The following is a 25864-nucleotide window of genomic DNA, read 5'->3' as shown; positions in this document are numbered from 1 at the left end:
AACATTTGTAGTTAACAAGTATATAAGTATTGCTTTGTTTCTAAAAATAATCAATCGCTTGCATTCAGAAGAACTTTATTTGTCGACTGGAGTCGTGTGGATTATTTTGATGCACCCTAAATATGCATTTTGGACCGTCAAAAAAAGGAGTACATTCACTTGCATTGTTTAGAGGAGGAGGCCTAAAATGAAATCCTAAAAATCTTAAATTTCGATATTAAATGTGCTGTATGTAAGATTGACAACAAGCGTTTGAAATGGGTACTGCAGTCCAAATTCAAAATATTGGAGAGTTGTCTGCCCCACCCCAGACTCTAAGCTCATGCTGGTTGCCAGAAAGTTGACACGTAATAGCCAACTCTGCATCCGTTTTAAAGGGTTTCTGAGCTTTAAGCTGTCTCCATCTTCCAAAGGTATCTCCAGTATTTATCCTTGTTTACTACACCTCTGGTCATGGTGGTTTTAAGATGGATGGCGAGGCTTTTTAGGTCAGGTGGAATCAGTTATCTTTGATCCAGTTCGTTTGCTGGCTTTCATGGCTGCAGCACGCAGTGTTGTTTGCCTGCAAACTTGTTCAAATTTGGCAACCCGGTGGTGTCGAAATACTACTGGTGAGTGGGCAGTTGTAACGTTGCTGGCTGCTGGCAATGACGATGAAGAAGACGATGATGAAGATGAGAACCCAAGTGCAGTTTATTTACAAAAGTGAATCCAAATCCCTAACTATAAACGTGAAACATAAAACATGAACTTGACTATGACTTGACTATAAACATGACTTGACTAGGAGCAAAACACATCCACATACATTCAATACTTGACAATGGCACAATGGAAAATATGAGGCTTAAATACATGGACATGGGGGAACATAAACCAATGAACAGACAGAACTGATAACAAGATAATTAAATAATAAACCAATGAAAACATGACACATGAACATGGAGGGAAAACATGAAATCACATAACAAGGGAACTGGAACTAAACTTTTCAAAATAAAAGACATGAATCAACAAAATACACATGACAGCAGTGGGCGGGATCACACAGGCCAAAACATAAACAGAAATTCCGGCCTGGAATGGAAACTTCAAAGTAGAATATACTGGCTGTAGCATTGTTATCGGAGAAGCCAGTATTTCAACTTAGCATGTTATGGCCATTTTATGATTTAGTACAGTAAAAATATTACATATAGCACCTTTAAAGGAACCAGAATTTAATCGAAAGTCCTATCAGAATTCCTCACAATTCCCATCTCCAGCCAACAAGGTGCTTTTGGATTGTAAAAATCAGCATTGTCATATATACAGTACATACAGATTTTATTCTTACCTGACCCACAGCTTATCAACAACTAATCGGTGAAATGACAAATGTGTGATTCTTTGTTTTGGCTAAGAAATCAGTGCTGTTGGATGTGCAGTATATTTGAAGCCACACCTAGACGGGTAGAAAGGATGTTTGTGGTATCGCGTCTGAGGTTGAAATAAAGCCACTTCCTCCTCCTGTTTTTCCAGCCAATGTCTCAGGCTGCACTTGTGCTCTCTCTTCATGTGGTTCCAATGCTGCTCTTAATTCGCCAGCCCCTGTTCCTGTCTGACTCAGACTAAACAGCCCTATTAATGACACCTATAAAAGTCTCACTTCGCTTGGCTGTGTGGCAAGGGGTCTTGTCTTTGACCCCCTGAGGTCAACCCTATGCTTGAGAGCAGAGTAATGGTGCCCTTGCAGAAAATGGAGTCTACTCGTAGTATTCTTAGAATTCTGGTCTCTTTCTCTCTCCCTCTTTCTCTGCATTAGACTTATTGCCTGTTGCGTTGTGTAACGCCTACTTGCAAGAACAATTTCACCAACAATTTGACCACAAAACATGAGCTCCCTCAAATTGTTTACCCAGTAGTGAGCATTCTGTCATGATTTATACACCATCATATCATTCCAAACCCATATGACTTTTCTTTCTAGAGAGTTATCAAATTGTTATTCTTGGTTAGACAATGCCTTTAATCTTGTTTGTGAGAATGAGTTTTAACACTGTTGAATGCAGAAATGGGCCTCAGTGTTATGGGTAAAGATGATAATTAAATGCAGCTGTGTATGAATATTGCTAACAAGTACTACATTCAGTAATGTTGGGTAAATGTAAGAGGGGGACTGGTGTCTTGGAGGACTTGGAAGGTATGAAGGTGTTGCTAGGCAACAAGAGGCAGTTAATCTGATGAAGATCTAAAATGGTGCGATAATGAAGAATCTCTATCCTCTCTCTGTGTCAGTAGGTGTATCTATGCATTTCATGCAGGGGGCTTCATTGTTTATAAATAGACGTAGCTGTCTAGTGGGATTAGGTGGAGATGCAGCAAGTATAAGAGCTATTGTCAGCGATACAGCATCAACTGTGCCAGAGATCAGCGAGGGCATGGATCTTGACATGGGCATATCCTATTCATTTTGACAGATCAATGGACTGGCTTCACCTCCCCTGGTTCTCATATAGTCATCAGTGATCAGGTGCCTTTGTTTATGCCAGCCCCCTGGAACATATCATAGTCATAATAACAAAGATTGACAGTTGCTTTGACTGTAATGCCTGTTTTCAGGTCACCTGTTTATACTTTTGGTCCATTGTCTCTGTATCCTGTCAGAAAACTCATTGGCTGTGTTCGGAATAGGAAACTAACTTACTACTAACTGAATACTGCACAGTAAACTCTGAGGGGATGAACTGTGCACGGTGAAAGCACTGCTTGCACACGCTGTCTGTGCTGGTTTAGCACCCGATTTACTGAAGGAATTACGCAGATCTGGCAACAGCGCAAACACTCCCACAAAATCTGTGCTGAACCCAATTTGCGCGGCGCAATTCAGATGTTGCGGTTTTTCCGGTTCTGAGTGCAAGATATCAGAGGATGGCACAGACCAATGCGAACTGGCTCACTCTGCCGGGTCTGTACTCCATCACTCCACTGCTGTGATCCAGACACCCAAATCATCTCTTTAACATGCAGAATGTGCACTTGACTACATGCGCATCTGGATATATGCCAGGTTATAATGCTCTTTAACATCATTTGATCATTATTTGATTAATTACTGCTGCCGTGATCAATGGAAAATATACACAACCATCTCTTTTAAATAAAATTCCTGCTTTACTCTGGCGGTAATGGCATGGTCAATTACACTGGGCAAATTTTGGCAAGCACAACTAATACTGAGCCTAATTTACATAAATCGGAGCACTATGTGCCTGGAAAGCAATGACAATGACTTACAGGTAATTTAAATGCTCAAGTTGCAGTGCTATTTCAGTGATTGCGCTGGCTTAAATGTGTAAAAATACTGCAGCTGTTTAGTGAATGCCCCCCTGAGTGACAAAGAGGAGTGAGGCCATTTCAAAATGTAGTGTTCTGTCATGTTACTGGCATACTGTCTTACTACAAATTCAAAAGCATGTACTTTATCGTCACCAGGGAAGTTTGGAGAAATGTGTGGAAAGATGCAAATTTGCAGCTTAAGACTTTTTTAAGTATTATTGGAATTGTTCACACAAAAATGAAAATTCTTGTCATCATACTCACCCTAATATCATTTTAAACATGTATTTTAATGTTTACTTACTTTCGTAGAAAACTTTCTTTCGTAGAAAACAAAAGGGTAATATTTGAAGAATATCCTGGCCACTCTCAACTGTGACCAAAAAGCACCATAAAAGTATTATAAAAGTGGTCCATACAAATTTGTGCTATATTCCAAGTCTTCTTAAGCCATACAATAGTTTTGAGTGAGGAACAGACCCAAATTTAAAGGGATAGTTCACCTAAAAATTAACATTCTCTCATCATTTACTCACTCTCATGCCATCCCAGATGTGTATGACTTTCTTTCTTCTGCTGAACACAAATGAAGATTTTTAAAAGAATATCTCAGCTCTGTTGGAATTGAAGTTGAATGGGTGCCATGACTCCAGTGGTTTAATCCATGTCTTCAAAAGTGATATGATAGTTGTGGGTGAGAAACAGATAAATATTTAAGTCCTTTTTTACTATCAATCTCCACCTCTGACCAGCCCCAACCAGTAGGTGGCGATAAGCACGAAGAATGTGAATTCTCAAAAAACAAAAGAAGAATAATGTCAAGTGAAAGTGGAGATTTATAGTAAAAAAAGGACTTAAACATTGCTCTGTTTCTCACCCACACCTATCATATTACTTCAGAAGACATGGATTTAACCACTGGAGTCGTATGGATTACTTTTATGCAGCATTTATGTGATTTTTTAAGATTCAGAATTTTGGCTAACATTCACTTGCATTGTATGGACTTACAGAGCTGAGATATTTTTCTAAAAATCTTCGTTTTTGTTCTACAGAAGGAAGAAAGTCATACACATCTGGGTTGACATGAGGGTGAGTAAATGATGAGAATTTTCATTTTTGAGTGAACTATCCCTTTAAGACATTTTTATGCACAGAAAATCTTGCCCTCTGCTGCAGCTCTCAAATAAAATATAGTGCCTGCAGCTTGACAGCACCCATCCAAAATAATTGTAATTATGTGGAAAAGAGGAAACAGACCATTCTTTATCACCAGATATTTCTATATCTATAATAGATATATAATATAGTATATACAGTAGATATATCTACTGTATATACTAATCCATTGTGGATCGAGCCAGTAGATGAATTGGCAAAGAGGCTGTGCTTGATGGAAATAAATTGCCAATAACACCTTCCAATTTCTTTAACACTGGTTCCATCTCCACAGACAAATTTTCCCCATCCATCCGTCTTTCCGAGTCATCGCTCTAGCGGAGCCCCCACAGGTCGGCAGCACCACACAGCAGTGGCTCGGCCCAGAGACTCTCACAATGTTCCTCTTTCACACCATCAAGCCACTGGCCAAGGCTGAGGAGACAGCCGTTCTCCAGGGAATGGTCAGTCACACTGCCTTCAGACTCATCTTGGATGTCTAATTCAATATTGTGTTTCAGGGGTGGGCAGTATGACTAAAATTTTTAATTTTTTCAAGGTATGAGTAATATTCTATCACACAATGATATATTTCATATAGTTATTTTGGGGGCGGGGGATATATAAACTCAGCAAAAAAAGAAACGTCCCTTTTTCAGGACACTGTATTTTAAAGATAATTTTGTAAAAATCCAAATAACTTTACAGATCTTTATTGTAAAGGGTTTAAACAATGTTTCCCATGCTTGTTCAATGAACCATAAACAATTAATGAACATGCACCTGTGGAACGGTTGTTAAGACACTAACAGCTTACAGACGGTAGGCAATTAAGGTCATAGTTATAAAAACTTAGGACACTAAAGAGACCTTTCTACTGACTCTGAAAAACACCAAAAGAAAGATGCCCAGGGTCCCTGCTCATCTGCATGAACATGACTGAAGCATGCTGCATGGAGGCATGAGGACTGCAGATGTGGCCAGGCCAATAAACTGCAATGTCCGTACTGTGAGACGTGTAAGACAGCACTACAGGGAGACAGGAAGGACAGCTGATCGTCCTCGCAGTGGCAGACCATGTGTAACAACACCTGCACAGGATCGGTACATCCTAATATCACACCTGCGGGACAGGTACAGGATGGGAAAAACAACTGCCCGAGTTACACCAGGAATACACAATCCCTCCATCAGTACTCAGACTGTCTGCAATAGGCTGAGAGAGGCTGGACTGAGGGCTTGTAAGCCTGTTGTAAGGCAGGTCCTTAGCAGACATCACCGGCAACAATGTCGCCTATGGGCACAAACGCACCTTCACTGGACCAGACAGGACTGGCAAAAAGTGCTCTTCACTGACGAGTTGCGGTTTTGTCTCACCAGGGGTGATGGTCGGACTCGCGTTTATCGTCGAAGTAATGAGCGTTACACCGAGGCCTGTATTCTGGAGCGGGATCAATTTGGAGGTGGAGGGTCTATCATGGTCTGGGGCATTGTGTCACAGCATCATCAGACTGAGCTTGTTGTCATTTCTGGCAATCTCAATGCTGTGCGTTACAGGGAAGACATCCTCCTCCCTCATGTGTACCCTTCCTGCAGGCTCATCCTGACATGACCCTCCAGCATGACAATGCCACCAGCCATACTGCTCGTTCTGTGAGTGATTTCCTGCAAGACAGGAATGTCAGTGTTCTGCCATGGCCAGTGAAGAGCCCGGATCTCAATCCCATTGAGCACGTCTGGGACCTGTTGGATCAGAGGGTGAGGGCTAGGGCCATTCCCCCCAGAAATGTCCAGGAACTTGCAAAGTGAATGTTGACGAAAACATCTCCTTTTCTGTTAAACACAAGACAGAAAGTCAGTTGGATTTGAAACATCACAAGGCTAAGTAAATAATTTTCATTTTTTGGTGAACCACCCCTGTAAAGTAGTAGTTTTACATGGCTACATTTTTTTAATTAGCACCACAGCCAAGCAAAACAAAACTCTGAGAATATAATAATTATTTCCCAGCAAGTGGAAAATAATAGAAATTTCTAAATGTAAGGGGGATATGTACATGCCCCCAGTTTTGTTCATTCACATGCACCTTGTACTGGATTTGTACTGAGGCTGCTTTAATGTACTAAGTGTGTTTTTACAGATCCAAAATGTTCCCAATGAGGCAGTGGAGCAGCTGCTGCACTTGACTCACAGCCTGAGAAAATCCAGTGATCCAATGGTGAGCTACCCAAATTTAGATCTCTAAAACTTTCAAAGAACAAAGGCAGAGGCTGGATTTCATTCCTTTACCACTGACATGCAGTATGTAGAGAACGTGTCAAAATGCGTCAGTGGTCAAAAAGCAGACTTGTATTGGGAGATTCTTCAAATACCTTACAAGAACCACTGTTAAAGGCTACAAGTTTATACCATCTGTTTCTGTTTATACAGTCCAACGTATGGCTCCTTGCTTAGAAACGGCTTACTCTGATGTATATTTGTGAGTTTTTCTTTAGTTTTGTCCCAGAAACTCTGAATTTGCTGTTGTACAAGAACACATCAGTGACTGCCCACTTTTTCAGCAGTCTTGGTTCTGGAAGCATTTTCCTCATTCATTTTCTCCATAGGCATTATAAAAAAATCTTCAGTAAAGAGTTCTAAGCCTTGAATCAAACCAAGCAGTTCTAAGATCAATCAAAACATAGCAAACTTTGATTTAACAATCTCGGAGCTCATTGTAGTTGTTTCCTGTAGTTTAACAGTTCTGCACTATTATCTTCACGTAGGCAGCTGCCGCTCATAGATCAGGTAACTGTCATGGCAAACCTCAAAACTGTGCATATCCACTCAGAAACACAGTCTTATTCATCACACTGTTTGAGAGATGAGTCAAAATTGAAGTGTCCTAAAATGTTTTAATACTTCCATTGTAATTATGTGAGGTAATTATGTGCTTGTGTGGTATATCCAGGCCCTGTCCCTTGCGTCTTCATTATCCACCAGGCAGCTTTTGAGAATCTGTCGGCGTCTTTCTCAATATCCACAGGAGAGTGTTGCTCATGCTGTCAGCAAAGCTTGTCTGTCCAGGTAGACCAACGCCAACACATACATAGAAGATTTAGTGCCACATCCATATTAAATTATTGTCCTTAAAAGCAAAGTGCGTAATTTCTGCCCCACCAAACAGAACTAATGATTGTTTTCAAACAGGTTTTCTGAGCACTCCCTCCATCTTGCATTGGTCAGACAGAAACAGATAACCCTGCCCCAAACTCAAACCATTGGTTAAGCCAATAATGCTATGTTGAGCAGGTTGGGATTCTCAAAACAAACAAGTCAATGCTTGATAGTGCTACAGAGCCACAGTGTTTACGTGGCCTAAATATTTTTTTTTTAGTTTAGTTTATTTTAGTTTCATTTTTTACTTTTGTTGTTCTGTTTGGTGCAGTTAATGGCGGAGAAATTACATGCTTCACCTATATCTTTGTTTCCTACTTGATGAGAAGTGGATTTGGAAAACATAAACACAGTCTGTTGGATTTGTAGGTTCCTCCCCAGCCTGGCTCGCTCGTCTCTTCAGAAAAGTCTGGTGAACTGCTCAATAGAGGAGCAGCCTGACCCAGCAACAGAACAGAACCACCAATACACTTGTGAGTTTCACGACAACCAGCACATGAGAGCTGACTCACATGGACCCTCGGTCATTTTAGCTGCCCTGATATTTTTGTCCCATTTTCCTCCACTATCAGTACAAGAATTATTTGATTTCCGATGTATTGTGTAGTTTCTAAAAAATGAAGATGGGTAGAAATAGACGTTTTTTGAGCAGAAAATGAGTTGTATCCTCAGGAGGTGGTCCGTGAATAGGCAATTTTCTGTCCGGTGATATCTCTTTCTTTCTCTTTCTCGCTCTCTCTCTCTTTTTCTTTCCATTTCTATTCCCCTTTAGGCACTGTAAAAGATGGTTTTTTAACCATAGGGAATGTCTCAGCTCCTGTGTACAGTCCTGATGAGAAGATGAAGGTCCCAGACGTGCTCTTTTATGAGAATGTTCAGGTGAGCTCATTATCTGATCATTACAGCATGTAACATTTTTGTTAATTTTTCACATTTCGAAGATGGACATTTAAAACACAGAGGTTGAACTTTAAAGCAGTAAATGGGAGACCATAGCAAATATTATATCTGTGTAACGGGGGTTCACAGGACAGGCAAGGAGGAGGCGGGAACCGGCAGAACAGTCAACATAACTTTAATGACAAAAATGAACTTAAACAAACATAAACACATAGACACACACACACACACACACAGCGGCCACGCGTGTCTCCCTCTTTCTCGAGCTGGTGCCCCCGGCTCGTCTTTATCCCCCTACCGGCTGATTTGGACACCTCAGCGCCGGGTGTGTGTCCTCACGGCCCGGCCACGTCCTTCTCCTCGTCACAATTTGCTTTCCCGTTTGCACCAACAGTAAAAGAAAAAGTCCACTATTAGGTTTCCAAGACTTTTCAAAAGAGGAATAAAATGAGATGGAATAAATTGAGGCGTAAATGCATTCTTGCAGTCTGTGCAACGAGTCCATCAAGAGAGATTTAGATTATATGTATTCGTTCAATTGTGTTTATTTGATGAATTTAGTTATTTTGTTTATTTTAGAAATGTTGCAGTTCATCTGCATGCCAAACGTCATGCAGCCTGCAACGTCATCGTCATGTTTTTTTATTTAAAAGTTGAAAGAAACTGAGCTGCTCAACTGAAACAATTGATCCATGCAGTCCACTGGACAAGTAAACTGTCTGTTGTGTGTTATCTATTGGGACCACAGTGGCAGTGATGAACTTTTTTGTTGATTTTTGTTCCCAGAAAAATGCTTTACTCGCGTTGTCATCTCCTCATTTACACAGTGTTTTAAAATGAGGATCTCAGCAGAATAAGATGATGACGTCTTTCAACACACATTTAAGCAAGAGAAATGAGACCGTTAACGAGAATGAAATCTCAAGTATTTCAAAGAGCCATGTAGTAATTAATAGTAAAGTGTTTCAGCATGGCATAAACAGTCCTTAAAGGGATAGTTCACCCAAAAATTAAAATTCTCTCATCATTTAGTCTCCCTCAAGTCATCCCTGCTGAACTTCTGCTGAACACAAGATTTTTAGAAAAATATCTCAGCTGTGCAGGTCCATAAAATGCAAGTGAATGGGTACCAAAATTTTGAAGCTCCAAAATGTATATAAAGACAGCATAGAAGTAATCCATAAGACTCCAGTGGTTAAATCTGTATCTTAAGAAGCGATATGATAGGTGTGGGTGAGAAACAGATCAATATTTAAGTCCTTTTTTACTTTAAATTCTCCTCCCTGCCCAGTAGATGGCATTATGCACGAACAATGTGAATCGCCAAAAACAAAAAAAGAATGTTAAAGTGAAAGTGGAGATTTATAGTAAAAAAGGACTTAAATATTGATCTGTTTCTCACCCACACCTATCATGTCGCTACTAAAGACATGGATTAAACCACTGGAGTCGTATGGTTTACTTTGAAACTGCCTTTATGTGCTTTTTTGAGCTTCAAAATTCTAGCCACCATTCACTTGCATTGAATGGACCAACAGATATTAAATATTCTTCTAATAATCTTCCTTTGTGTTCAGCAGAAGAAAGAAAGTCATACAAATCTGAGATGGCATGAGGGTGAGTAAATGATGAGAGAATTTTCATTTTTGGGTGAACTATCCCTTTAACATTCCACACACAACACACAATAACAGTGATACTTGAACTCATGTTCATGTCAGAAAAGTTCCCCACCCCTGGCCTAGAGGGAGAGCAGGGCTTCACTGGCTGATGCTGATATTATTTCTGGTCTGACAGTGAAGATAAGATAACTCTTTCCCTCTTGTCTCTCTCTTTCTGTCTAAGACTTGTAAATCTACAGGCTCTTTTGCTAACCACTGAGCCACCTTGCCGACCCTTATGTCCACACTAATTACAGCAGGATATTGTCAGGTCCACAGTGAAATAGGGTGTCATAATATTGCATTGAAATAGATTTGAAGGTCTTCTCATCGAGGCATTTTCAGTATCCAGTTAATTAATTAATGTTAAGTTAAGCCTTGTAGGATTTAATTCACCCAGAAATTAAAATGTATGACTTTCTTTCCTCCTTCAAACACAAAATAAGATGTTAGGCAGTATGTTTCAGTTTACGTTCACACTGCAGCTGAATTCTGATTTTGTTGTAAGGTTGTTCGCATGACATTTTGAATGTCGCCCATATCTGAACAGCCGATGCTCCTATATTGACCTGTATGCGTATAACACCCCCTGAGCATGCGTATAACAAACTCTGGCATGTTCATCATTATAATATGAATAAATAACTCAGTTGTATTTAAAAATGTAATTAGCTATTTTTACAAGCATATAGGACATTTAATGCATAATAAAATGTCAGCAAGTGATTGAATAAGACCGTCTTGATGGATATGGTGTTTTTAAATAGGGTAAGTTGCCTTTGTATGGTGCAGTTTATATATCATTGAAGATCAAGAGTGTAATATTACTTAAGAGCAAAAACAACATAAAATTGAAGGACAGCAGGAAAAACAGTAAGATAAATACAGATAAATATGTAAGGTAAGAAGAGATTATGTCTATAATTAATATAGATTTCCACTAATTTGCATTTGCAGTTTGATAAATATAGAAGCATTAACAGTACATAATTCTGTCTGTGTCTTTTAATGCGCATATTTTACTACGTGTAGTCCAAACGAATTGCTGAACCTAGCTGTGGAGACAATAATTTTTATCTTCTTTTATTTAGAAAATATATGATTCGCAATTAAAAGCTTTAAACAATAAAACGCCAATTTATGCCTGAAATCAAGTGTGCAAATGACAGATGTTGAGTTAGAGTGATGTAAAAATCACATTAAATCTGACCTGGCCTTCAGTTCACACTGAAGTCACTTTGGAAAAAAAGCTGAAACGTATCTGATTTATTTCCACATATGAAGATGGTGGTCCAGATCAGATTTGAAAATGTCAGATTCAATGCACTTGTGGCTGTTTACATACATTCACACCGCAGCTGAAAGTGGCCCAAATCTGACTTTTTTCACTGACATGTGACACAGATCTGTTAATTGGATGATCATGTGAACAGCCAAAAGGGCTTTAAATCTGACATTTTCAAATCCGATTTGGACCACCTTCATATGTGGAAATAAATCAGATATGTATCAGATTTTTTTCCGATGTGCCTTCAGTGTGAACAGCCAGGTTAGATTTAATGTGATTTTTACATTAACTCAACATTTGTAATTTGCACACTTGATTTCCAGCATAAATAGGCGTGCTAGTGACTTTTCTAGTTAATGCATTTAGGTCCTTTTTAATAAAAGAAAAGAAAATTATAGGCTCAACAGTTGGGTTCAGTGATTCATTTGGACTACACCTACTAAAATACCTATGTAACACCACTCCTAGCTCATGTCACTGGTGTAGAAAACACAGTTTCTATATTTCTCAAACTGTATCAAAACACAAATGCAAGCAAGTTAATGGAAATCTGAAATAATTACAGATAACAACTCTTACCTTGCATATATATATATATATATAATGCCATTTTTCCTGCTGTCCTTCGATTCATACTGTAATATTACATTCTAGAGCTACAATGGTAATTAAATTCCACCATATGACTGCAAAGGACTTTATTTAAAATTACTTTATCCATCTGGTCTTCCATCACTTAGTGATATTTTATTAGATAGTCATTAAGTGTCCTATTTGGTAAAAAAAAAAAAAACTGTGAATAACAATTTTAATAAGTTCACTCTTTATACATATTAAAATAATGAACATGTCTGGTTTTGTTATACGCATGCTCAGGGAGTGTTATTCACATATGGGTCAGTTAATGAGCGTAGGCTGTTCAGACCAGTGTCTAATATGGGCTACATTTAAAATGTTGTGTGAACAACTTTACTAAAACATTAGATTTGGGCCACACTCAGCTGCGTTGTGAACGTAGCCTCAGTCACCATTCACTTTCGTTGCATTTTTTCGATACAATTAAAGTGAATGGTGACTGAGGCTACCTAAAATCTCCTTTTGTGTAAAATGGAAGAAAGTAAGTCATTCAGGTTTGGAACGACATGAGGGTGAGTAAATTATGACATAATTTCCATTTTTAGCTGATTTACAGTATGTAAAAATGTTAATGTTACAAATTTAAATATAAAGTGTTGCCAGTAGTAATATTCAATATTACAGCATTAGGTGTCTTGCTAGAGCAGCACAGAGAAGTTGTCACCTTCATGTAAGCAGAGATTGAAGGATGACCCAGATACTCCTCCCTCACTGCCATCTCTCCCTCCCTTCAGAGGTTCTGAAAGAGGTGGAGGAAAAAAAATGCCTCTTGTCCCACTTTTCTCTGACCTGCTTTGTTTGCCTTTCGAGCACAAGAAGGAGAAGTGCAGTAGTCCCACCGATATGGCAAACTCTTGTATCCATGCACATCTCTTGTGTGGGATAATGTGTCTGTGCAGTAAACAGCATCATTCTTATGTGTCCAATCTTCTTGAAAAAGAGCTTTGCAGCCTTTTCAGCCTCGTAAACAGACAAATTTCTTGTGTCATAATCAGACCAGAAATCCATTTCTGCTCGCAACACACATGACCTTCTCAGACATAATCGACACACTTTTATTTGTGCTACAGGAGCAATCGAATATACATCAAGTCACATGATATACAGTACAGTACAGTACAGTGGGGTCCAAAAGTCTGAGACCACTAGTGAAAATGCCAACCTGGTCACATAGAATCACATTATTATATCTACATTTTTGCAATATGACTTTTACGTGGCTCGTTGTATGTATCGCGGCAGTTTCCTGGTGAATCTGAAATGAACACTAGAGGTGCTAAAACAACAATGACTCTTAGTCCATTTCACACAAACCGTGGGTAAACTGACGATTATCAGTTCTTAAACACTTCCCACCCTGTTATCACACAGTGCTATCTTGAGACATCAAAAGACTTTTACTGTAGTGCATGACTGTAAGGTGATACATTTGAACGTTTTCATTACATAACCAGCTACATTTACAAACTTGTTCGACGCGATCAGATTTCACGGTAGCTCAACGGAAGAACTTGTGAAAGAGTCTTGCACAGCACGAGAGTCGGCACGTGAGCCGAAAGTGTCATAGAAGCAACAGAACATGACAGGGTTGCCTCAGCAATTGCGTTTTCATGTCACATTTGCTTTTTATGACACTATCGGTTAGGTTTAGGTTTAGGGTGGGGAGGTAGGTTTTGTTCATTTAAAACTCAATAGAGCATTTACCTAAAAAACGTTGCCATGGTTGCATAATTTTCATTAGATCAGGCTTGAAAATGCTTCTAATTTGCATTCTTTTCTAATGCAATGCAAATGATTTCATTACAAATTATTTTATCACTATAACAATCTCAATGAAAAGTCTCAAAAAAAGTTCTTAGTATGTGATCTCCCTTTTGCTTTGATAACAGCATGCTCACAACAACATGAAGTTGTCATGGTCATTTTTACAAAAAATGCTTTATTACTGAACTAGAAATAGTGCTGAGTCCTAAAGCTTAAAATAATTTTCTTGGTTCAGTACAAGTTCAGCTCAGTCTACAGCCTTTGTGGCATAATGTTGATTACCACTTTTCTTAAAAAACTTACAATGGAAGTGAATGGGGCCAATTTTTGGAGAGTTTAGGCAGAAATGTGAAGCGTATAATTAATTCTTCTGTTAAAGCTTGTGTACTATTTGAGTTGTTTAAAATGTTGTTTTTATGGTGGTTTTAGGGTTTACTGCATTAAGTTGTCATGGCAGTGAAGTTGTAAGATTGGCTATAACTACTCAGAAAAGGGTAGTAAGTGATTTCATCACACTAAAATCATGTTAACATTCTTATTGTTTATATCTTGTGGCTAAACTTTTAAAACAGTGAGTATTTTAACTTTTACGGATTGGCCCCATTCACTTCCATTGTAAGTGCCTCACTGTAAACCAGATTTTTGCTAAAAATTAGGAACTAATTTTTCAAAATTAATTTTTATGGTATTTATGGTATTCAGTATTATGCCACAAATGCTGTCGATTAAGCTTAACTTGTATTGAGCCAAGAATATTCCTTTAAGTATGTCATTTCTGCGCCACTAACATCATCGAATGGAACTGCAAAAATATTAATACAGTATGTTGTTTCATGAAAGATTCATGATTGTTTTCTAACGGTTCCCTGAACACTCCCCCAATCTGCTATTGACACAGTGTTTACACTTTTCATGTGAATCAACCTACAAAATACATATTTATAGTTAGAGATAAGAAAAGTATTTTAACATAAAAATAATAACACTCTTTATCTTTAAATACTGTATGTATTCTTCATTTTACGGCATAACTTTTCTTTGTTCTAACTTTTTTTTATAAATCCTAACACTATGTTTATTTCCAGGTTTAAATGAAAGACAAAAGTCCCGGATGCTGTTCTGATTGTAAATTACGCTTTGTCTGTTCATTCGTAGCACATGATGGTGATGCAGGACATGCTGAAAGACTTCCTGTTGGGGGAACACCTGCTTCTGGTGGGGAACCAGGTAATGGAGGATTCCCATGGCTAGCACTGGAGTGTGAAGAGAGGTCTGTCTGCTCCAGTAATGAGAGCAAGGGAGATGGACAGTACACTTGTCCAGAGTGGTGGCATCATGCCATGAAGCACAGCTGTGCTTGTGAAGCATTTGCCCACCAGCTAAAGGACAGAGTGAACTAGAACTCAGTGTGCCCTCCAGCACCCAGGCACTCGCCCACTCTCTGTATTCAACACCTGAGGGTGCACTGGATTTGTGTATGGAAAGAGAGTGGGCATGCTGACCGCTGTCTCCTTAGTTTAGAGAAGTAGATTGATTGACACATGAACATGTGCTGGAGATACAACTGAACTACCACTAGATATATTCGACATGTGAATAAATGCTATCCTGTTTTGGTGGAACGGATAAAAGGATAGTTCACCCAAAAATTAAAATTATCGCATCATTTACCCACCTTTATGCCATCCTAGATGAGTATGACATTCTTTCAGAGATTTTTAGAGGATTAAATCAGCTCTGTTGGTTCATATAATGTAAATGAATGGTGGCCAGAACTTTGAAGATCCAAAAAGCACGTAACGGCAGCTAAAAGAAGTCCATAAGACTCCAGTGTTTAAATCCATGTCTTCAGAAGCGATATTATAAGTGTGGGGAACAGATCAATATTTAAGTCCTTTTTTATGATAAATATCCACTTTCACTTTCTTCTTTTGTTTTTGGCAATTCATGTTCTTCATGCATATCGCCACCAACTGGGTAGGGAGGAGAATTTATAATAATTCAAAAAATGACAAAAAGCATCATTAAAGTATCATAAAAGAGTCCAAGTCTTTAAAAGCCATTCGGCAGCTTTGTGTGAGGAACAGACAGAATTTTAAGTCGTTATTCACCGATAGTCTTCCCTTTCACACATCCACTTTCCTTCTATGGAAAACAGAGCACTGATATTCTGCCTAAAAATTTCATTTTGTGTTTCACGGAAGAAATAAAATAATAAGGGGAGAATGTGTAAATGATGACACATGATTTTAATTTTAACTTGTTCTTACTTTTTTCACAGGGTGTTGGGAAAAACAAGATTGTTGATCGATTCTTGCATCTCATGAACAGACCAAGAGAATATCTTCAGCTTCATAGGTAAAAAAAAAAAAAAAAGTCCCTTGAGTTCTCCTGAAATAAAGCCATCTATGAGAGGAACACTTATTATAAGAAACTACTCTCCTGTAGTCTCATTTAGAACCTGGTTACGTGGCCACACTGGGGATGACCCATATCACACTGACATCATGTGTACTTGAATGTGCATAGAGCTTTTCATCATTAGTGAATAATTGAGTAATGTAACCTTTCCGCTTGTATAGCATGAACGGAACAGAGGAAAAAAGAGAGGACACTTTCATTTACAGCTCTCTTTGTTTATCAGAAAGATAAACATGTGGTCACAGATGCATCATAGGAGTATTTTCCATTAGAAGGTGAAACTTCCTTTTGCAGACTCACTGGGGGCCTGAAATGAAATAAAGGGCTCCTCTCTGAGGCTCGAGTGCGCTATTTTAATCACTGATAAATTAGGACACTTGTCAACAGAGGAAACTGAAACTCATAAGTTGTGCTTTTGCCTTTAAAGAACTGCTATTAAAGGAATAGTGCACCTAAAAATGAATTTTGTCATCGTTTACTCACCCTTATGTTTTTTTTTTTTTAATTCCGTGAAACACACAAGGAGATTTTTTAGCAGAATGTTCAAACTACTTTTTTTTTTACAAGGAAAGTGGATGGTGATTTATACTGCCAAGCTCTTAAACAAAAAAAGCAGCAAAGTCACTTAAAAGTAGTGGATATTATTTGTGTGCTATATTTCAAATGTGGAGCTGTTTGTCACAGTGATAAAAATCCAGTCAGTCAGTCATCTGATATTTTGATGTTATAACAGGGTTCCCACATTAACGAAAAAATTTAGAAATATCAGTGAATTTTAAAATTGAGATTTACAAATCTGGAAAAGTCATTAAAAATGAACATTCTGTCATCCTTTCATTTACATTTGATTAATAAAAGTCTTTGGAAATTCCTTATCCAGTGGTCACGAATGACAGTAGTCCTGAAAATGCATTGGTCAAAAGTTGTGTAAGATTTCACTTTGTCTAACCAATCCACAAGTATGACGTGTATAGGTTGATGTCTTTTTAAAAGTGTCTTCTTGAAAGTTAAACCAAAGTCAAACTTGCGAGCATTGTGGCCTGGTTAACAATTATAGAAATCTTAAATTAGAGCAAAGTAATTACTTCAGGGATTCTCCCTTTAGTAAGTCCACAGAGACATGTCTCACATGTCAAACCTACACAAGAACTTGAGAGCACTCTGTCTTTCAAGCTCAATTTAGGTCAGTTTACATTATATTTATGTAGGACCCATAAATATGAATCTACTTTATGAATCATCTCAGCCACTAAAGATGTTAGCTGTAACATTAAACAGCATCACCATATACAAGCATGAGGTTTCATGATGAAAACAGTCTAAAGCTGTGATTTGATCCTCCTACAGAGATACTACAGTCCAGACATTAACCCTGCAGCCCTCTGTGAGAGATGGAATCATTGTTTATGAAGACTCTCCATTGGTCAGTATTCCTCTCTGACATCATAGCTCTGTTCCAAAACATAGTGAGCTGCTTGTGTAGGCAGCATGTTAAGGCTTATGTGTGTTTGTTAAAATACCTTTGTCTATCCCAGCTTAATATGCAGAGTCAGCCATAAGTTAGCCATTTGTAGTATAGTTTCACCTAAAAGTGTATCACTGTGTCTCTGTGGGGCTATCAAAACATGATTGCTCTGTTCATTTGAGCATCCCAACCAGCCCAACATAGCAACATTGGCTCAGTCAATGGTGAGTTTAGGGTGGGACTATCTAGTTTTGCAACCAATCTTTTTGAGAACAGTGATTATTATTGCCCGTATAAGTCCGTATGGTGGCGTTAGTTGCGCAGAAATTACACACTTCAGCTTAAAGGCATCATACTACATGTACACTCCAGATGCAAAGGCTGTTGCAAAAGATACCTTCTTTTGCCCAGATTCTAAGGCAGAATTACATGTATCCTTGGTGGAGAAGGCAATCCCAGAGTGCATTGCGACGATCTCAGCAAAAAATCCATCCAAGATGGCGGTGAAATCAAGAGAAATGTTGATTGCAAATCTAATCCATTCAATGCCAAACAGCAGTGATGAAAAATAGTTTAATTTACAACATAAATATTTTACCCAATATTTTTTTTCATGTGTTTTTTGATGCATCACTGTGTTAGCTTAGCTACATGCTAACACCAAACTCTTTAGAGCACAACAGTGCCCGTCCACTTTTTCACCCTGGAGGTGTAGGGATTTCATAAACACCTTCATGAAAGCTTTCTAAGCCATGAACCAAACCAGTAAGCCCTGAAGTGAATCACAACATTACAAACTTTAATTTGAAGCAAAAAAAAAGTATTTGAAAATCAGATAAAAAGACAAAGGTACAAGACTGTGTACTTGATGTCTTTTAGCATTGTGATTGATGTAATCAAATTAAAAATTACTTAAAATTTATTTTAAGTTGTTGATTATAAGTATAGAAACAACATATTTTAAATTGCTTGCAAAATATTTAGATATATGTAGGGAGGGAGACAGACTCAATTGAGTGCAACAGTCTGGTTCCGGAAGTAAAAACCGTATTCATTTTCTCCATAGGCAAATACATTTTTAACGATAATTTGTAAACATTTTAAAGACAGACCAACCATGAGCTCAGAGGTTCTTAATCGATGGTACATGCTTTTGTTGAAGCCACATTATTTCAAATTAGAAATCATGTTTAGTAGCAGAAATTCCTGCTGAAGAACTACACTACCCTTGATCCTTAAGAGAAACGCACCACCAATCAGAGAGTCGTGGCCAACAAAGCACGGAAAACAAGCGCTGCAGCAACAGCCCACGTGTGACGGTCTCGGTCTCTCTAAACCAGGGGTGTCAAACTCGGTTCCTGGAGGGCCAGAGTCCAGCAGAGTTTAGCTCCAACCCTAATTAAACACAACTGAAGCAGCTAATCAAGGTCTTCAGGAGTGCTTGAAGATTACAAGGAGGCATTTTGGAGCAGGGCTGGAACTAAACTCTGCAGGGCTGCGACCCTCCAGGAACTGAGTTTGACACCCCTGCAAACTCTCAAACTACGTATATATTTGCAAATATCAGAATAATATTGTTTCTTTACTTATAATCAACAACTTTAAATCAATAATTTTATATTTTTCCATCGTTTATTATTTGAATACGTCATTCGTAATGCTTCATGGGATTGTAGTTTATTCCCTTATTAAAAAAGAACTCATTTTGATTTTCAAATACTTTTTTGCTTCAAATCGAAGTTTGTAATGGTGTGATTCTACTCGGAGCTGGTCAGCTTGATTCATGTCTTAGAACTCTTTTATAAAGGATTTTATGAAAAGCCTATGGAAAAAATGAAAGGTAAAAATACTTCTGGAACCCAGGTGGTTGAAAAAGTGGTCGAGCAGTGTTGCGCTCTGTTGCGTCATTTGCAGTGCATCACGGCAGTGGGCAGTTGCTGCAGAGCTTGTTTGGTGCAGTTTGTTGGCCGTAATTCTTTGATTGGTGGATCTTTTTCTCTCTTCAAGATCATGGGTAGTGTAGTTCTTCACCAGGAGTTCCGCTATTAAACACAATTTATTTATTTTTTAAGTGAAATTGAAATTATGCCAACTGATGGCTTCAACAGAAGAATATGCCATCGATTACACCGTCTGTCTTTAAAGGTTTATAAGTTATCAGTAAGAATAAATTCACCTATGGAAAAAATGAAGGGAATTTTTACTTCTGGAACCAGACTGTTGCGCTCTATTGAAACCAATGAACCCTTTGCTAAGCTCCGCCCTCCTTGGTTACTGATGCTCATCTGACAAACTTTATAAAACTTTCCTTTAGAAATGAATTGGAGATATCTGTGAACAGAGCGACTTTCGGTCAACTTTGGCCAAAAAGTGGTAAAAACAAATCTTATTCTTACATGGGCTGGAGTGAAGTGTGGAAAAAGGATAAAATGTCCGCACAGTGATTATTGTTGTTCTGAGTTTTTATTTCAAATATTACAGCATTGCAAGATTCACCACCTCAGTGGTTCTGTCTGTCCTGTGATCTCCTGAAAACAACCCGTGTGAAGTGTAAACTTTGCATAGTGATATTTATACATCTATCAGCAGATGGTCCAGACCACTGCTCCAGCGAGGACAAACACGTTGCCAGCTATCACCCGGAGAATGCCCCAGCGCAGATGAGGGAAACAGCGTTAAAAATTAATGAATGACCTCGAGGACAGTGTGTTATAATCCTCAATGCTGCTCGTTTCTGAAGTTGGTGTGTTGTTTTGTTAGCGTGATTTTGCCTTTAGACGCGTTTGTGAAGCAGGGTCCTGTGTGTTCTCTACAAAATGCTTTTAACGATGTTCCTGCTCAATACAAGTTAGAGGGAGATGAAAAGCAGGCTGTGACTCAGAGTTTGTCCCCTCAATTAGCACCCAGCGGCAGCTCTTATGGTATAAATAGTCTTGAGGCTTTAAAGCCCCTTCTGATGCCTTATCTGATATCATTGCTTTAAAATGGTCTTGCATTGTGCCGGCGCAATGGATAAAAGCAACAAGAAAACACCCCTCGTTCTCCACAAAACATCTTTCAGCTCTGGCGTGTAAATAACAGACATTAATGTCACTTACATGTCAAAGGGGATGAAAACAAGCTGAACACGACTATAATCTTCTAATATATTGGGCTTTAATCCTCTCCATTAACTGTCACACTCTTCTTTGCTCTTTTGTAATGAAGATGATCCAGAGAAACACTGTGTCCTAACAGGGCACAACACGATAAGTTACCAGCAACAAGCAATATATCTGTCCACAATGTGAATAAAACTGCTGTACGAGGCAATAAAATCACTAGCGATCAGAACGGTGAGGCTGAGTTCTCTCTTGTACACTGCATATAACTAAAAAACACATTTTACATTACATTGTATATTCATCCATTTTACTGTTGTCACTGTGGAAGTTGTGGTATTTATCAGCTATATCGGTTTTACCGATTAATCGGTGCCGATAGTTGCTTTTTGGAACTATCGGATATTGGCAAAAATCTATGCTGATAGTTTTTGATATTTTATTTTAATCCTCTGTGTTCCTCTGTGGCAAGCAATAGGTAAAACATCTTGGTTCTGCAATCCAATAGTGGCCTCTAGAGGTGAAATATCAACAATGACACCTTTTGGGGATTTGCTGTATCTTTCATTATTGACAATATTAATCCATATTTTTATTCTCACTTCAATGCATATTTTGTTATGTTGATTAGATAATCAAGTGTTCTAATTAAAGTGAGGGCATGCAAAGAAAAATGCAGCTATATGGAAATGTGCCCCATCAGCACATACATCATGTCTCCAACTTCATATCTTGTGAATAATAATAAACTTTATTCCTCATTAAACCTCATCTGGTGAAATATGTATGTACAAAACCCTTTATCTGGTAAATATATATAGTTTTATATATAAATAAATGTTTAATTTGGTTAGTATTTAAAATAGAGCACCGGAACAGGGCCAAGTCTTCATCATTTCAAAATAAGAGTCCCCAGTGTGTTTTTCAGGCTTGTTTATAGTTAAAAGTCCTATGTTATGCACAAAATATGTTTTTTCTGGTTATTATTGGGATTTTGGTTGAACAATAAACTGCATTCAGGATTTTATTCAATCTGTGCCCGTCATGGTAAGGAAAGACTAAGATTTTTTTTATTTATTTTTTTATGTTCTGTTAATCGATTTAAAAAACCATCAGCCGATTAATCGGTTATCGGCCTTTCCCACAACAAAGTTATCTGCAAAATCCACTATTGGTCGACCTCTATTTATTATATAATATCTGATGTTTCTCAACTTCTACAATATCTCCTCGTCTGTGTTTTATGTGTAATATATTTAATTATAAATGAGGAGGGGTACTATGGTCCAGTGAGATTTCATTGTGGGCGGGGCTAACCAGTGTGGTGTCGCAGAAATAGAAACCAAGTGATCGATAAAATGATGAGTTGCTTACCGCTGTCATGACTGGTTTGGACTGAAACTCAAAATCAACATGGAAGAGATAGCTTTTAACGCTTGCTGCATTGTCACATCACACCAACAAGACATAACAAGGACAAAGTATAATTGTTAAAACTTTGCCAGCCAAATGCTACAGGAAACCTTGGAAACCAAGCTGCCAAGACAGGTCATTCAGAAATCGTCATTGCTATGATGTCACAACCATGAGCACATTAACATATGACCACATGTCCACATTTATATATTCAGGACCCTTATGAACAGCACTGACAGTTCTCATGTGCAAATAGCCAATCAGAACAGAGGTCATTTCCATATAGAAGCCCTAAATGTACAGCCGCAGCCTGTTTAATTCTAAGGTTCTAAGCAAGAAAGCTTGACTAACATTTCGGCTGGACTTGAGGGCAAAAAATCAAATGCTACAAAAGTGATGCTATCACCCTGGTGTCATCTGTATTTATGTTTGTATTGATTTGAAGGTGAAAGCTGTGAAGATGGGACACATCCTTGTTATAGACGAAGCTGACAAAGCTCCCACAAATGTGACTTGTATTCTGAAGACTCTGGTGGAGAGTGGAGAGATGATCCTGGCTGATGGAAGGAGAATAGTGTCAGGTGAAACAAGCAGAGGGGACCCCACTTATTTCTTATCATAGAACTATTACTGACTGTCTTAATAACACAAGGATTGTTGATGTTTACCACAGATCCATTGGAAGCAGCTGGAAGACCTAATGCCATTCCCATGCATCCAGACTTTCGCATGATTATTTTAGCTAACCGACCTGGTTTTCCTTTTTTGGGAAATGACTTCTTTGGAGCACTTGGTAAGACTTCTGTAGATGAATGGATGATCAAATGCAAACATCACAGCTATACACTCATCACAAAATATTACCTAGAGTGCACTGTCCTTGAGCAATGTCTTTTTTACTGGGGCTGTTCATTTAACATGCTTTTTTAGAGCAATACAAAAATTATGTAATAAAAAAAATGAATGCATTTAATCTGCCCCCTGACTCGCTAAACCACAATAGCTGAGAGCAGGCAGTACAAAATGACTACGGGTCCATTCGTACAGATGTTCTTGCATTCAAAAGTGCAACAGAATGTAAGTGAACGTTAAAGTCTCAAAACAAAAGTTTTTTTTTAAATTTATTTGTTTATCCTCTTTTCTCCCCAATTTGGAATGCCCAATTCCCACTACTTAGTAGGTCCTCGTGGTGGCGCTGTTACTCACCTCAGTCCGGGTGGTGGTGGACAAGTCTCAGTTGCCTCCACTTCTGAGACCGTCAATCTGCGCATCTTATCACGTGGCTCGTTGTGCATAACACCACGGAGACTCCGCATGTGGAGGCTCATGCATCCCTCCGCTATCCACACACAACTTAACACGCAGCCCATTGAGAGCGAGAACCACTCATCGCGACCACTAGGAGGTTTTCCCCATGTGACTCTACCCTCCCTAGCAACCAGGTCAATTTGGTTGCATAGGAGACCTGGCTGGAGTCACTCAGCACGCCCTGAATTCGAACTCGTAACTCCAGGGGTGGTAGTCAGCGTCAATACTCGCTGAGCTACCCGAAACAAAAGTCTTAAATGTAGCGCTCATGATGTTAGACACTGAAAAAAGCTGAAAAAAAAAGCTGCCTTAGACAGATTGACAAGCTCAGTTGCAAAATGGATTGCCCGCATGCCATAATAATGTCTTTGAATAATCTTCATTTGTTTTGTTTTTTTCAGAAAATATAGATCTGACATTTTTTATAATATATTTGATGAATTAATCAGTGTATCATTGTAATTTTTTTAATCTGTTGTAAAAAATTTTAATAAAGCTCTTCTTATTATATTATTACAATTACAAACATTATGTCCATTTTAGATTAATTTCTAATACTTGTGATTCACTCTGTTAGGGGACATATTTAGCTGCCATGCAGTGGACAATCCCAGGCCTCAGCAGGAGTTTGCCATGCTGAAGCAATATGGGCCAAACGTTCCCGATGCTGTTCTCCAGAAACTGGTGGCTGCGTTCGGAGAGCTCCGGGCCATGGCGGACCAAGGAACCATTACATACCCGTACTCTACACGGGAGGTGGTCAACATCGTCAAACACCTGCAGGTACTTATCTCACCCTCAAACAGCACACCCATGGACCACCCACAGTTCGTTTACTGACCAGCTGATCCATAATGCACATCAAACTGGAAAGCATATTGTGAGCTCTTTTGGGGAAGAAATAATCACTGGATTTGACAAAGTTTGTAAGTTTATTGGTATTACATTTTAAAAGATTTTTTTGTTTTTGTTTGAGACAATGTAGCAAGTAAACTAGATATTAAAGGAATATTCCGGGTTCAATATACTAATTTAAGCTCAGTCGACAGGATTTTGTGGCATAATAATGATTACTACAAAGTTTAATTTGGATTTTTCACTCTGGGTTAAAGTGAGGCACTTGCAGTGGAAGTGAATGGGGGCCAATCCATAAACGTTAAAATATTCACTGTTTCAAAAGTATGGCCACAGAATGTAAACATGATTTTAGTGTGATAAAATCACTTACTAAACTTTTCTGTGTAAAGTTATAGACAATTGTACAACTTTTTTGCCATGACGACATAACGCCGTAAACTCTTAAGCCTTAAAACAACCATAAAAATTATGATTTAAACAACTTTACATCTCAAATAATACATGAGTTTTAACAGAAAAATTAATCTGTGTTTTCATAAAATTGTAAGCTGCACATTTCTGCCTTTAAACCCTCCAAAAATTGGCCCCATTCACTTCCATTGTAAGTGCCTCACTGTAATCTCGATTTTTGCTTTTTTAAAGAAAATGAGGGACGAGACCAAATACATTATGGTGGTAAACAACACTGTCATAATTGCTGTCGATTGAGCTTAAATTGTAGTGAACCCAAAATATTCCTTTAACAAGCAGATCTGTATATTCCACTGTCTGTGAAATAATTAGTACGTATTACATTTCGACAGACAAAATTGCTGACTACAAAGTCTACATAAATTCATACAATGGCAAAACACATAAAGTGCTGAACACATTTAACTACGTTCTGGTCTGTAATGTATAGGCTTGACTCATCTATGCTCAGATTCAGAGAAAATTATGTGTAAAAATTGAAGTAGCTACAAAATCCACACTTGTTTTCATTTTTCACTTTGAATTTGTAGGGTAGTATTATTGTGGTGTCATCCTTATGAGATAAACCTGTCCCTAAACTGCATGTAAAAACAAAACAAACTGTAGTTTGTTGCTTTACATGTAAGTCTGATCTCTAAGTTTGTGGCTCTTGGCCAGAATAAGCTGCATTGTGGACCAGACTTTATGCCGTAAGTCAAACGTCTAGCTACACACTCTGCACCAAATCCCCACGATACATCAAACCTTGGACTGAGGGTGTTCCCCATTTTAAGAATTCAGACTTTATGTGTGTATGTCTTCGGTGATGAATTGAGTTATGTTTAATAGATGAGGGCGAGTGACCCTATCTCTGAGTGGAAAGGTGCCTTGAGAGAGAGATACTGTGTCTCTTCACTCAGCCCACTCACAGACTGATCTGACACATTCTGGGCCACCTGTC

At 38.4% G+C, this 25864-nt stretch overlaps 1 protein-coding gene across 1 annotated transcript in view; it reads left to right on the top strand.

Annotated features, from left to right (window-relative positions):
- Positions 1–25864, top strand: part of LOC127447981 (von Willebrand factor A domain-containing protein 8-like) — a 134200-nt gene that overhangs the window by 21078 nt on the left and 87258 nt on the right. Inside the window, exons 15-25 of the mRNA XM_051710256.1 lie at positions 4775–4943; positions 6620–6697; positions 7430–7545; positions 8005–8108; positions 8408–8514; positions 15040–15111; positions 16166–16242; positions 17653–17728; positions 22733–22868; positions 22961–23080; positions 24173–24378. Of these exons, the coding sequence (XP_051566216.1) occupies positions 4775–4943; positions 6620–6697; positions 7430–7545; positions 8005–8108; positions 8408–8514; positions 15040–15111; positions 16166–16242; positions 17653–17728; positions 22733–22868; positions 22961–23080; positions 24173–24378 (1261 nt within the window). The remainder of the gene's footprint in view (positions 1–4774; positions 4944–6619; positions 6698–7429; positions 7546–8004; positions 8109–8407; positions 8515–15039; positions 15112–16165; positions 16243–17652; positions 17729–22732; positions 22869–22960; positions 23081–24172; positions 24379–25864) is intronic.

The sequence above is a fragment of the Myxocyprinus asiaticus genome, chromosome 11 (assembly GCF_019703515.2).
Source record: "Myxocyprinus asiaticus isolate MX2 ecotype Aquarium Trade chromosome 11, UBuf_Myxa_2, whole genome shotgun sequence".
Classification (NCBI taxonomy): domain Eukaryota; kingdom Metazoa; phylum Chordata; class Actinopteri; order Cypriniformes; family Catostomidae; genus Myxocyprinus; species Myxocyprinus asiaticus.
Note: the sequence above shows the minus strand (reverse complement) of the source record. Positions and strands in the feature narration are given on the sequence as shown.